The following is a 13,794-nucleotide window of genomic DNA, read 5'->3' on the forward strand; positions in this document are numbered from 1 at the left end:
CAAAAAAAATTCTCCTATCTGGGCATCCTTTTTTCCCAGAATGACTAGCCTTTTTACGCTCTACATCTGCACTCACTATCTTCGCCAGGAAGCTTGGCAAGCGACCACCAGCAGAACTAATTAAAGTATATAAGGCTAAATGTGTTTCTGCTGCACTTTACGGGAGTGGAATATGAGGGTTTGCAGATCTTTCCCCTATACAGATAGTTGAGAACTCCTTTCTTAAATACATTTTAGCTGTACCGAAAAGTGCTTCAGGATGTGTCTGCCATGATGAACTGGGTATTCAGTTCATTACTGACTCTATTAGGATTGTGCCTGTGCTATTATGGCACAGCCTGTGGACAAAACCACAGACTAGCTTAAACAGAGACATCATTTCAGACATATTGAAATTGGAAGGAGCCATGAAGATTCCCTGGCTGAGATATGTGCACAACTTTTTTAAAGATTTGGGCCAGTTACATTATTATACAAATCCCTCTTGCATTTAAATAGTATCCAGAAAGGACCTGAGAAAAGAGTGTTTAACGCTGCTTGATACCCAGAGAATTACAATAGAGATTTTAAAGCCCTCGGTCCTTAATCATCAATTAATTTTAACAACTTTTAATATTCAACCCTATTTGTCTCTCGTCCCAGGAGCCCATGATAGATTTTTATTAACCCGCTTTAGGTTGGGAACATTCCATACTTTAGTTACTTTCCCTGTTATGAACGATTGGTCACATGATCTTCAACTCTGCCCTTGTGATTCCATTTCCCCCAGTCCACGATTCATATCATCTTATTTTGCAAGTTTTACTCTAGTGATAGGCAGATGTTTTTAGTCCCTTTTTTTACAGAGATCTGGATTACGACAATGTCGCCAGGCACTGTTACTTTTACAGTTACTAGCCGATGCAACTCTGTTCTGAGAATGTTATCCTTTCTGAAAAAAGTTCTCCGTCAGAGGAAATCTATGATTATCTGAATGTTTACTTTGCACAGTACGATGTCTGAAATTTTAGTATTCATATTGTAATTTCTTTTTTAACTTGATCTTGTATAATGCTATTATTACGGTTTTTAAGAAATTAGTTTTGAATGAATTGTTTGTATGCTTTTATGATTGCTTTTACAATAGAATAAAGCTTCCTTGAACTGAATTGATTATCTGTTCATATTTAATTTTTTTAAGTCACTGACCTTCTGAGCATGCTTTGCGGACCACCAAGGGCTGCAGATTACTAGTTAAGAACCACTGCCCCACCGTGTTTAAAAAGGTTGTCTTGTGTCCTCATTACTAGTGGCCTGGTAAATTATATAGCTTTTATCACAAGTGATAAAATCCAACGCTGCTGAGTTGAAATTTATCATGTGTGATAAACAACAGCCAGTTATGACTTTTAGGGGGAAAGCATGCTGCTTTTGGTGATTATCGCACCAAATGTCTCATGTTCCTGTAAATACTGGACATTTTTCTTTCGACAAATACCAACAAGTTTGACCTGCCAATGTTTTTCTCAAAACCCATAATTGTGAAATATGGGGGGTAACAGAAGTTACAGCACATATTGCAAATAACCAGGCTGCTTGTAATGAGGGCCATAGTGGGGGTTGGCAGACTTCATCTTCAAAGGATATAATTATTCTCTTATATGCAGATGACTCACTATTTTTAGCTGAGGTACTCATTGCCTGTCAGGAGCACCCCCTTCTGGTTTGCAATACTAATGCTCTTTATCATCTGAGACTTCTCATTAACCAGCAAAGTTCTTTACTGGTTCTGTTTCATAAGTTCAAGGTAGTGTATATATAGTGATAGATTCCTCTGTGAATCTCACATTTTCAAACATTTCTAACTCTGGACCGTATTGTCACCATGACAGAAGGTGAGGGAATTGCCCTTTTTTCCTCTTTCACACTCAGAGAAAAGGTAATGTGTTTATTTATGTTGACCCTCCTCAAAAGCATGCTAGTATTATAACGTTTGATATTTTGCAGGAAGTCAGCTAATGCATCAATACTTCTAACTTCTGCTTGCCACAACAGTTGTTGTCTACATATGTATGCTGCCACCTCAAGTTTGCTTCAGTGATTTTTTTCACTTGCTGATGACTCTTTTGTTTGTGAAAACGTTAGTAAAAACGTATTTTCAAATTAAAAAAGTGTGTTTCAGGCATGGAAATATTTTTAAGTTTCTGCAACTTTCATGTGGTGGCATCATAGAAGTGAATTGAAGGCAGTATGCTTCAATTTCGTACCTAGGGCTTCACTTTGGATGATGGTTCTTGTAGAAAGCTGGCTCTGTATATACTATACCAAAGTAAGGTGTAGTGTGCACAGTCCAGTGGATCCCCAAAGGTATAGCCGAGGCTAAATTAGTACTAACAGCTCTCTTTGTGGTAGTGTGGGCGTGCAGTTAGGCTTATCCAAAAGGTGTGTTAAGCAATTATTGTATTCAGTCAAACCAGACTGATGGCACATGTAGAGACTGAATCCAGACCAATTAGGTACGTTTAAAAAAAGTATACTTATGTTTTATTTTTAGAACAAAGCAGGACTTTGCACAAGTAAGTAAACTATACTCTCAAATGCAAGACTTAACAAGGATATGTAGTTGAAATTGCACTTGTTACAGGTTGGTATTGGTTCAAAAAGCAGTTTAAATTACACAGTAACTACTTTTGGAATACTTCTTGATTACTTTTAGATTATATCGAATATACGGGGTGGTATGCCTAGATACCACGCCAGGGATCTCACAATATTCAATAAGTAAGACTTTTAAATATTTGCATTGTAGTTACTTTTTCTCCATACAAACATCAGTTCAACACAACATTTTTAGGGACAAAAACACATAAACATTTTTTTCCCCTAGGGACCAATGTTATCGGTTTCACAGGTAAGTACTTGACTCACGAGCTGGAGTTTTGGGGGTTAGGACCAAGGTCTAGGTAGGCACTCAAGTTGCATAACCACTGGGGCTGCCGGGTACACAGTACAGGTGCCCAATATTTGCCAATGGGGCTAAGGGGGTCTTTGGTTAGGGACTGCTTACTAGAAGGCCACTTGGCTGTGGGAGCAAAGCTCCTGGGTTTAAGGTCAGCACTGCAGGGGTCTACAAATGGCACAGGAGCTGCACCACCTGCGGTACAGGTGCGGCTTGGTGTAGTGTGCCAAGAAGACCTTGGGGACCCTGTGGATTCCAATGGAGGCCTTCGATTGGGTAAATATGTTGCATGCTCAGGTAGGGAGGCTTCCTGAAGGTGACCACCGGATGGAGAGGTAAGTTGGGTTCCTGGGGGATGCCTGGACACTGTTGGTTGGGCCACCCAAGGCTGTGGGGCATCGGGTGCAGGGTTGCCTTTTGGCATTGGGGGAACCCTTCAGGCTGAGGCTGCAGGTGTCTTATTGAAGCTTGAAGGAGGTCGCGGATTGCCAGATCCCAGGTCAGGCTCACTGGGGAGACCTCCTCATGGTGTTGGGCCACTCAAACTCTGGCCGTGGGCGTCCAGTTCAGAGTGGTGCAGAATCGCGAAGCCACCTGTATCAGGATTCTGGGGATGAGTCGTGGCTTCAGCCAATCCAGTGCTCATGGGAGACCAGGCCTGTTAGATGAGTACAGGGCAGGTCCTCCGTGCCCTGTTAGTTGCTGGCTGCTGGACTTGCCGGGGTTCATTGAAGTACACAGGTTAAAGTCGGGCCAAAGCAGTAGGTGTCCTCTTCTTCCAGGGTCAGTACTGCTCTTCGGTCCTTCTTCTTTCTTCCTCGAATCTCAGGAGGCAAGGTTCTGTTGTGTTTCGATTTAGATACCCATACATAGGTTTCCAGAATCATGCCCTTATATGGGCACAACTCAAATTTCCCTTATTTAGGCATAGAATCCCAGTCCTTATTTAGGCATCAGTCATGCTATCCAAATACAGGCATGGTCACCTACATCCGTCCATCCCATGTCACAACGAGTTCTTCGAAACCAGACCCTTAAGCCATTGGGACTTTACCTGCTTGGATTATTGATTTCTCCAAGAACTCATTTATTATGCATGAACAACTATTCCTTAGGGGTTCATTCATGACTTCTTCCTCTGCCCGACTTTACATCAATGCTAGCAATCCTAGGCACCTTTCAGGTATAAATATACTTTCACTTACCATGGCAAACCACGTCTCGGCTACATTACTCGATATGGCTCGCCACAGCAAGTTAGGAAGGAATTAGAGTCCCCGCCTGATGCACTGACCAGATGCAGTCATTCTGCTCGCAGAGAATCCAGCTTCCAGTGTCCTGACTCCCTTCACTGGGTGTTAGGGATTGAGATCCGGACAGAGATTACCACCTTTCTCATTCTAAGGTATGGAGCAAACTAGAAACTAGAGGGACTCTTGGCAGTACAAAACTATAGCTAACTATACTATAGAAAACAGCACCTACTTCTTACCTCGTACTACACTTAGGTTATGTACACTGGGGTAGAACTATTGCACCAGACGAGTATTCACATTTTAGCCTGTGTTATTTATGTATGTTTAAATGAATATATGTCATAGCTAAAAGACCATGCGATTGCAGTATTTCTTCCTCTTACTGCTCACACTGTATGTATTATATTGTGCATACTGTCTTGCGATTGTAACAGCTCATATCTCTTGCACGAGAAATAAGACTGTTCAATAAATCCTTTTATTGAAACGCCCGTCCATCTATTTTTGTGAAACTCTGAAGAAATTAAGCATGCACGATTGACTAGGTGAAACGGTTATCTTTTGTTTCCACGATTCTGAGACTGTTCGGATTCTAAGGGAAACTAAGTTGTCCTGTTTATGCGGTTGTCAGAAACTACTCCCTTCTTGTTTATTCGAGAAGCTTCTAGTGACCTCTGAGTTAGCTGGCACACAAGTAATTAAGTTTAATATACCCGATGGAGGCATACTGACCTCAGTCCTTTGCAAAAAACTATAGTGTATATTATTCCAATGCGTAGAGCCTATAAGGGAAATAGGAACTACACTACAGTTCAGTGTTGCCGCTATATTCCATATATATGGGGCATTAAAAGGGGCAGGCAGGTCGGAACCAATGGGTCCCATCTTTGGTGTGGGTACACCCCCTGTTTTGCCACACTCCAGTAGGAGGGGGCATGAGCCTCTCCCTAACTGGCTGGGTCCCCTCATCTTCAAGATTGAGGGGACTGATAGATGTGCTTCACATTGCCTCCCCCACCTGAGGGGTGAGATTGGCAAAGGTGGGCATACCTCTTTTCCTAGCTTGGTTTTCCTGCCGATTTCCCCCCCCCCCGCCCAAAGTGGGGGGGGCAGAACCGGTGGGAGCCAGTTGTTGGGGTCAGCGAAAGGCAGGAACAGCTTCCATAAGAGGCAGGCCTTTGAACTTTCCCCTTTGTGGACCCAGCCCATCCTGGGGTAGGAGCCATGACACCTCTGCCCAGTATGGGCTTTGTTTCTGGACCCAGAGAGCAGAGGCTCTCTACCCAGGGGTCCAGAAACCTGTCTGGTGGTGGCAAATGGTGGGCAGCCATTCAGAAACCACACCAGGGCTGTTTTTTTTCAGGGGGCATCTCTCGGATGCCCTCTGAGTGCATTTTACATTAAATCCCACACCGGCATCAGTGTGGGTATAATGTGCTGAGACGTCTGCTACCAAACGTCCCAGTTTTTAGTGAAGCCATTATGGAGCTGTGGAGTTCGTAACAACTAACTCCTAGACAATATAGTCTTAGTCCATTCTTAGACATTGTAAGTGCAGTAAAGACATAGACCCTGTAGGGGTACAGGGTTCATGCCACTATACTCTCACCTGTGAGCTCGTGCACCCTGCTTGAGGGGTGGCTTACCTAGTCCTCAGGCAGTGGGTTGTAGACTTAGAACATAGGGATGTGTGCCATGTCGAGTCTTCACTTTTCTCTGTACCAAAACATGCAGCCTGCAATGGCAGTGTGTGGGTGTTAAGGTACAGGGCCTCTAAGGGTGGCACAATTGGCGCTGCAGCCCTTGGAAGCCTTCCCTGGTCACATTGCTCTTGGCACCCATTTTTTTTGTTTGAATATTTGTATTGGTTCAAAAAGCAGACAGTAAGCCATTAGACAGTGCTTATACAGTGACTAGGGAACTCAATTGGACATGTGTCATGTCCGTTCTCTTGGACATGCATATTGTAAAAAAAAAAAACAGTCACACCTGACTTAATAACAAATCAAATTAGTCTACTTGGCAATAGTTACAAATACTGTCCATATTTCAACAGATAACAGAAGCAACAGCGGTTGCTAATCCACAGGAACTATCGTCTGCTTCTACATATCTCTTCTCCGGAGTGGCATAGTGAGAGCACTCGATACATCATACAGGCAATTGCAAAGTTTCACACATATACTCTTGGTACTATACATATTCAAATCTTACTTTAAACTCAAGAAAACAATGAGTGACAATATTTAACAAATCATAGAGACATAGAAACAGGAGACCTAATACCTACTGATGAGCAGAGTATACGTGTACATGCACCACTCTATGGAAAGGCGGTGTGAGGCGGTGGAAGCAAGTGTGTCCGGTGTGATACCAACGCAGGGGTTGAGCGGAATTGCCTATAGGGAAAGTGTCGGGGGGGGGGGGGCGGAAGGCCAGCGCGGAGCAGATGGGGGGGGCAGATCGAGAACAAGGGCAATGGGGGAGGACAGCAGGGAGGGGGGGAAGGAAAGGAAGGGGGGAAGGGAGAAGGGGCTCTGCGGGGGGAGCAAGGTGGGGTTCGTAGGGAAGTCGCAGGCAACAGAGTAATCGACGTCAGTCTGGCGTCTAAGCAATGCCCAGTTGCTGACACGATTGGTGATGTGCGGACAGGGTGGCGTCCCAGTCCTGTGCTATAGGGTACATGCGAAGCCCCGCCGTTTCTTCTCTATGTAGCGCCACGCTCTCCGCCCTGGCCCAGTTATTAAAGGAATTGCGCCAGTCTATCGCTCGGGGGGGGGGGCACTATTCTTCCAGCGCTTGGTAATGAGGCGCTTCGCTGTTATCAGTCCCAGGTCCCAGAATCGCTCCTGAGCTTTCGTTTGTTTCGTTCGCCGAAATAGTTCCAGAAGACAAGCTTCCCACGTGTGCGGCAGGGAGCCCCCCGTCGCTGCCGATAATGAGGTCGATATCGCTACCCAGTAGCTACAGAGGGAAGGGCACCCCCAGAGGACATGCAACAGGTTCGCATCCAATAGTCCACACCTGGGGCACGCCGAGGTGGTGAGGCCGAAATAGCGATTCAGTTTATCCGGAGTCAAATATGCCCGGTGCACTATATAATATTGGATTAACCTAAACCGTGAGTTTCGCGGACCATTGCCCGCCCCAGCTAGTACCATTGCCCACTGCTTATCGGACCAGTCGTGACCTCTGTCCGCCTTCCACTTGTCTCTCAGTTTTTGAGACGAAAATTGCATGTGGTAGTGCAGCGCTTGGGCGAGCCAGTGCACTACGTGGGAACAGTTTTCTCATCACTTGCAGATATTGCACCAATAGGTGCGTTGGCAGCTCCTCAGAGAGGTCGCCCCAGGCCCTCGTCAGTATGTAAAGGAGTTTTGCGTGAACCAAAAATTGTCCTGGCGGCAAGTCAGTATTAGCTGCCAGGGTTTCGAAGGAGAGAAGAGCACCCTCCTCATACAGGTCTCCCAATCCTTCCAGGTCCACAGCCGTCCAGCAGGTCAGTGCGGCCTCCGTCAGTGTTCCCCCCCTCCCAAGGGGTACCCAAGAGTGGCAGATTTGGGGCATAGGGTTTTATAGAATTCGTGATTTTAAGGCTCCTCACAAAGCATTTCCTCGCCACCGCTACGTGTATCTGGTCGGGGCAGCGGCCCTTGGCTAAAGGATGGAACAGCACATGTATCTGTGTCACAGTCAGCACCGAATCCATTGTGGCCAGATCGTTTAAGTTCCTGCCACTAAGCCAGTATGTGACCCATTGCAGTTGTGCCACTAAATAATACAATTCCTGGTTAGGGACTGCCAATCCACCAGCTTCTGCCGCCGCATAGAGGGTTTTCAACACCACCCGAGGGCGCCCCTTGTTCCAAATTAGGCGTCTGGTTAGGGAGTCAAGTTCACGAAAGATCCGGGTTGGGACGTACACCGGCAGAGTCGCATAATAGTACAGCAATTTCGGAAGTACAATCATTTTCGTGAGTGTGACTCGGGCTGGGACATTTAACGGGAGAGAGTTCCAGAATGTGACCTGAGCCGACAGCGCCGAGATGGCCCTGACCAGGTTGCCCTCTAGTAAATCTATCGGGTCGCGGTAAATTCGGATCCCCAAATATCGGAAGACAGTCTGGTACCATATGAGCCTCTCCCCCATTACCTCGACATCGCACTCCGGCATGTCAGCTGAAAACGAATACACTCCGGACTTCACCCAATTCACGCGCAAACCCGACATGTCACCGAACGTCCTGAAGATGTCAGTGAGAGTGCGTGGCATGCATGTCAAGTCCCTGACATAGAGCAACAAATCGTCAGCGTACAGGGACACCGAATACACCCCGTCCGCCAGTGGAATACCCCAATCTTCTTCGGAAACTCAGAGTTGCTCCGCTAGAGGTTCCATCATAAGCACAAATATCAGTGGGGACAGGGGGCAACCCTGTCTAGTGCCTCTGCGAATCCGCACACTACCGGAGAGCAGCCTCCCCGTACGAATTCGTACCTCAGGTGCGTGGTACAGCAGCTCCACCATTTGAATATATGCATCCCCGAGGCCAAATTTCTCTAACACCCGCAATAAATAGGGCCACTCCACCGAGTCAAACGCCTTTTCCAGGTCGAGGATCACGCAACCCGAGCGGGGCCATCTAGATGCGGCGTATCGTTGAACCCGAAACAGCCGTCGGATGTTATAGGCAGTGCTACGAGTTGGTACAAAGCCGTTCTGGTCTGCGTGTACCAGGGTAGGGACCAAGGGCGCCAACCTCTGAGCCAGCGCTGCCGCAAGGATTTTATAATCCGTGTTGAGCAGTGCAAGTGGTCTATACGATCCCAAGTCGAGTGCATCCCTGCCCGGCTTCAGTAGAGAGATCACATTCGCTTCATTCAGGGATGGTGGAAGTATGGCATCTTCTATAGCTGCACCATACATCCGAAGCAATTCGGGTATTAGAATGGTAGAGTAGGCTTTATAAAATTCCGCCGATAGTCCATCTGGACCCGGTGTTTTGCCATTGGAGAGAGAATATATAACGGCACGTAGCTCTTCCTCCGTAAGTGTCGCTCCTAATTCCCCCCCCTTGAGCGTCGGTTGCCGAAGGCAGGCGCAGTGGTGATAGATACTCCGCTATGTCGTCATCGGTAACCTGCAAGCGGGAGCCATACAGAGATGTATAGTGGGTCGTGAACGTCTCGTGTATGTCCCTCTGTGTATAGACCTCCATGCCCCCAGGTGTACGGATGAAAAGGACCGGGGCCGTTTGGGTGTCTCGCCGTATCAACCAAGAGAGCAGTCTGCCCGGCTTGTCCCCTGTGTGGTGAGTACGTGCCGAATGTGCGGCATAATTGAGATTCTTCAACCGATCCAGTAGCCGAGCGTGTTCTTCCCTCGTCGTCACCAGTGGTGTGTCATCACCCCCCACCGCCTCCTGCTCGTGCTTCATGAGGACAGTCTCCACTGTCATCAGGTCTTTCTCGACCTGCTTGCGCAGTCCTGCCTGCATGCCTAGGCAATTACCCCGGGTGACTACCTTGAAGGCGTCCCACTCCACCCGCGGGGAGGACGCGGTGCCACTGTTCTCCATAAAATACTGCAAAATGCGCCCCGATAAGGCCTCCCTGTATTGTGCGTCTAGTAAGACGTCTGGATTGCTCTTGGCACCCATGATACCTTTTACAAGGGGCTTACCTGTGGCCAGAGATGTGCCAATCGTGGGTACAAAGGTACAGTTTTGGGAAAGAACACAGGCCCTGGTAACCTGATTGGCAGGGACCCAGGGCACAGCAATTCAGGTAGCATCAGATGTCAGGCAAAAAGTAGGGGGTAACCATGCAAAAAGGAACTCTTTCCTGCAGTCCTCTAGTCCCATTTGGCTCAGAATTTCATTCAGGATGTAGAAACTGGGCCCAAAAACAGTAATTTGTAAAGAAATGTTGTAATGTCTTCTTTGGTGGTTCATAGAGTTCGCCAATGGCCCCCTTTTATGCTCTACATCCCTATCACAGTGACTACCTATTCCTCTTCTTCTAATGGGGCACTCATCCCTATGGTCTGCAGTCCATGGTCTTTGGATTGTATAGGACAGAGCTCCGTTTAAACACATAGAGATCAAGATCATTTTCGAACACCCCAAATATCTTGTAAGTTTTGTTTCCTCTTCTTCCGGTAAAGAATGATCTGGCAGGTTTGCCTTCTGCACCAGTTGGACTCTCAGAGCCTGTTTTGCCTCCGGCTCAACTTCTGACCCACAGAAATGTGCTGGCCCTGGGTCCTCGACACTCATGCTGACTCTGTTGACACAGGAGGAGAAGGAACAGACGTCGAGTCATCATCGGTCTGACCTCGGCTGATGTTGCACACTCCACTTTTGGCATAGATTCTGATGACTTTGATGAGTTCACTCAGTCCTGCTTTGATGACAGTTGGTGCGATGACTTGCATAAGGATAGTGGCATCAACACTTCTCCAGAGGTAGCCCTTTTTTCCTCTTCCACGACTCACCACAGAGGAATCTGCTTCCTACATGTGCATAGGAGAGCCTAAGTTCTTATCAAACTCCCCACCATAGAGGTCTAAACCAATGTTTTGACTAACATCCTACAACCTGGCATGAAATAGGCAAGAAGAGAACAATGTCCTGCTGACAGTGCTCTGCATTAGGATTTGCTACGCATTGGGTAAGAGGCAGCCCCCAGAAGGACTGCATGCTCAGTCTACCAGGGCCAACACTGCTACCACTGCATTAGTACCTGGAGCCCCTGTCCTAGACATCTGCCAGACAGCATCTTGGGCATACTGCCACATATTCAGGAAGCACTATTGTCTTAGCAGTCTGGTTTGTGGAGAGGGTCAGTTTGCCCGCCCGGTCCTGCAGGACTTTTTTGGTTTGAGTCCACTCACAGACCCACCCACATCTAAACAGGTACTGCTTTTGGTATCCATTTAGAAGGTGAGTAATCTGCAGCCAGAAGTCTCTTTTAAAAGACAAGTTACTTATCATTAGTAATGCCCTTTCTATTAACAACTCTATTTAGCCGCATGTTCGTCACTGAGCCTCCCATTCTCCCTATACTGTGATAGAACTCTATCCATTAATAAGATCCCAAGTCTAGGAAACTGCACACTGCCTGTCTATATGCTTTTGGGGCTGTGCATCTGGGGGCATGGACAAGTGCGAATCCAATTGAAAGCACACAGTAGTGGCACCTATATAGGCCCCGGGACCCATTTGAAGCAAACAAATAGGATTTAAAGGAATGACAACTGAAGCGAGGTGAGTGGTTGGTTTAAGGATGGGGAGTTGACATAGAGGATGCAGAGAGAGAAGAACTAGGATGCTAATATCAATGCTGTGTGAATGCTAAATCTCTTGTACTGCATTTCATATGAGTAATAACATCTTTTTAACTGAAGGCCTCCATTGATACAGATTTTTACCAGAGCTGTGATAGACTGACATTGCTCTTCCTTACCTAATCCTTGCTTCCTGTGTAGGTAAAATGAGTACAAGTACATTGCTTCAGAAAACTAAACAAACCCTGTCATTGTCAATCTAATCATCTATTACATCCTGCTCTCATTCATTTAAATTGGGTTCTGTGTGGGGTCATTTTACATATCCCAGTTTGGATTGGTATTCTTACTATATCTTTTTTTGTCCTAGATACTTCTTTTTCCAGAAGGCACCTGTACAAACCGCTCCTGTCTCATAACTTTCAAACAAGGTGAGATTTTCATAATACTGGTTAGTTGGGTCAAGTTTATGTGCAACAGAATATGAAAGTTCTGTAGTAGGAGATCTCTGTGTTTAGTCATAATCTTGTGAATAGTCCCGCCATGTCCGGGGACCCCAGAGCAAACGAAATAGTCTCTTAAGTTGCCTTCCTCTGCAGTCCTGCATAAACACTTAAGAGAAAATCAAAGACAAATAATGCAGCCTAAAACTATAAGGCTACATTGGCCAGCACTTCATCTGGAAGGGAAAAAGGATAGCCAAATAATGTCAAAATTCACACATTTTGTTAAGTTTCACACATAAACTCCCCTTCACAAAAATCCTTTGAAATGATAGAAAGGAAGGGTTGGACAGACAAGCCTCCATAGGCTGCCATTATGTGTCTGGAAAAGGGATACCGTGCCTTTAAGGAACTCTACAGAGACCCTCGGTATCCCAGGATGCACAGCCAAAGGCCTTTTACTTTCAGTTCTTTTTTCCGGCTCCTTCTAGCAGGACCCTGGAGCATTGAGCTCTACCTTTTTGGGTATTACTTCAATTTTTGGCACTTTTCTAGTGTTTTGAGTGTTTCACTCGACGTCTGGGGTCTTACTCTTCCAGTTGCTGTTTTTTTTAGCCAGTTTTGCCACCTCTTTTTGTCAAAAATGCCAGCTTTGTTCAACAAGTGCACTGAATGTGGTAGGAAGAAGGCTAAATCTGACCCCCACAGACTATGTATACTCTTCCTCCCCTCCACCCATGTCCCTGACTCCTGTGAAATCTGACACACTTTCTCCAGGAGGACCCTGCGTGACAGGGAGAAAATTTGTCTCCAAGGCATAGAGCAGAGGAGACACCAAGAACCAGGTGGGACTTCTGGGCATGGAGGTACTCTCCCATCATCCTCTGCCTGTGCATCGGCCTCTGGGGGAGCTCCCCAGTCAAGAAAAAGCCCAGAAAAGGCACCGGTCCTGGGCAACGTTGATGGCTTCGACATTGGCGGCTTCGACGTCGGCGTTGAGAGGTATGACCGCCATATGCTCCCTGTCGACCCAGGGCTCTGAGTCGAAGTGGCGTCACCGTTCGACGTTGAGGGGTAGGACGTCGAGACCTCGGACGAGGTAGACGTCGAGGACTTCACCGGCATTAAAACACCATCGACGTTGTGATGTGTCCTGAAGGCGAAGGCGCTCGCCTTCGAGGCGACACCGCCGTTCGCCGTCAACGTCGACGCGAAGGTCGGCGTCAAGGAGAGACAAGTCGACGTCGAGGAGAAGACATTAGACATCGAGGAGTTTGTCGACATCTGGAAGATCGACGTCGAGAACAGGGAAGTCATAGAGGTCGACGTCAAGGAGAGAAAAATCGATGTCGAGGAGACAGTCACGGCCCAGGACGGTGTCCAGTGCCTCGGTAGTTAGTCTATCATCTTCATCGGCGAGTTCCTGGTCGCGGTGGCGGCGGCAGCGCTCGTCCGCAAAGAGGTCTGCCTCCAGAGCATCCTCCTCGAGGCCTTCTTGTAAGAAGAGGAGATTGCTTAGGTCACCGGAATCTGATTATTCACAGACCTATTCGCCCTCTAGGCCCAGGACTCCTACGCCTCCTACTCCTCCGCCACTGCCTCCTAGGAAGACTCTGCCTCAGCCTCCGCCTCTGCCTCCGCCTCTGCCTCCACCACCTCCGCCTCCTCCTCCACCGCCTCCGCCTCCCCGGCCTCCAAAACCACAACCTGGGGTTCCGGCTCAGACTCCTCCACTTCTGCCTCCTCAAAGGCCGGCGGTACCTGCGAGACCCAGGACGTCTAGGTCAAGGTCCAGAGGGAGGTATCGCTCTCGCAGCGAGCGTCGCTCCCCGACAAGGTCCCATCCTCGCCTTCGGAAGGAAAGGTCAC

The 13,794-nt window shown here is 47.4% G+C and overlaps 1 protein-coding gene across 1 annotated transcript in view; it reads left to right on the forward strand.

Moving 5' to 3' along the window:
- The window catches only part of LPCAT2 (lysophosphatidylcholine acyltransferase 2), a 324,634-nt gene that overhangs the window by 152,153 nt on the left and 158,687 nt on the right, over positions 1-13,794 (forward strand). Inside the window, exon 5 of the mRNA XM_078671525.1 lies at positions 11,853-11,913. Coding sequence (XP_078527651.1) covers positions 11,853-11,913 — 61 coding nt within the window. The remainder of the gene's footprint in view (positions 1-11,852; positions 11,914-13,794) is intronic.

The sequence above is a fragment of the Lissotriton helveticus genome, chromosome 12, assembly GCF_964261635.1.
Source record: "Lissotriton helveticus chromosome 12, aLisHel1.1, whole genome shotgun sequence".
Classification (NCBI taxonomy): domain Eukaryota; kingdom Metazoa; phylum Chordata; class Amphibia; order Caudata; family Salamandridae; genus Lissotriton; species Lissotriton helveticus.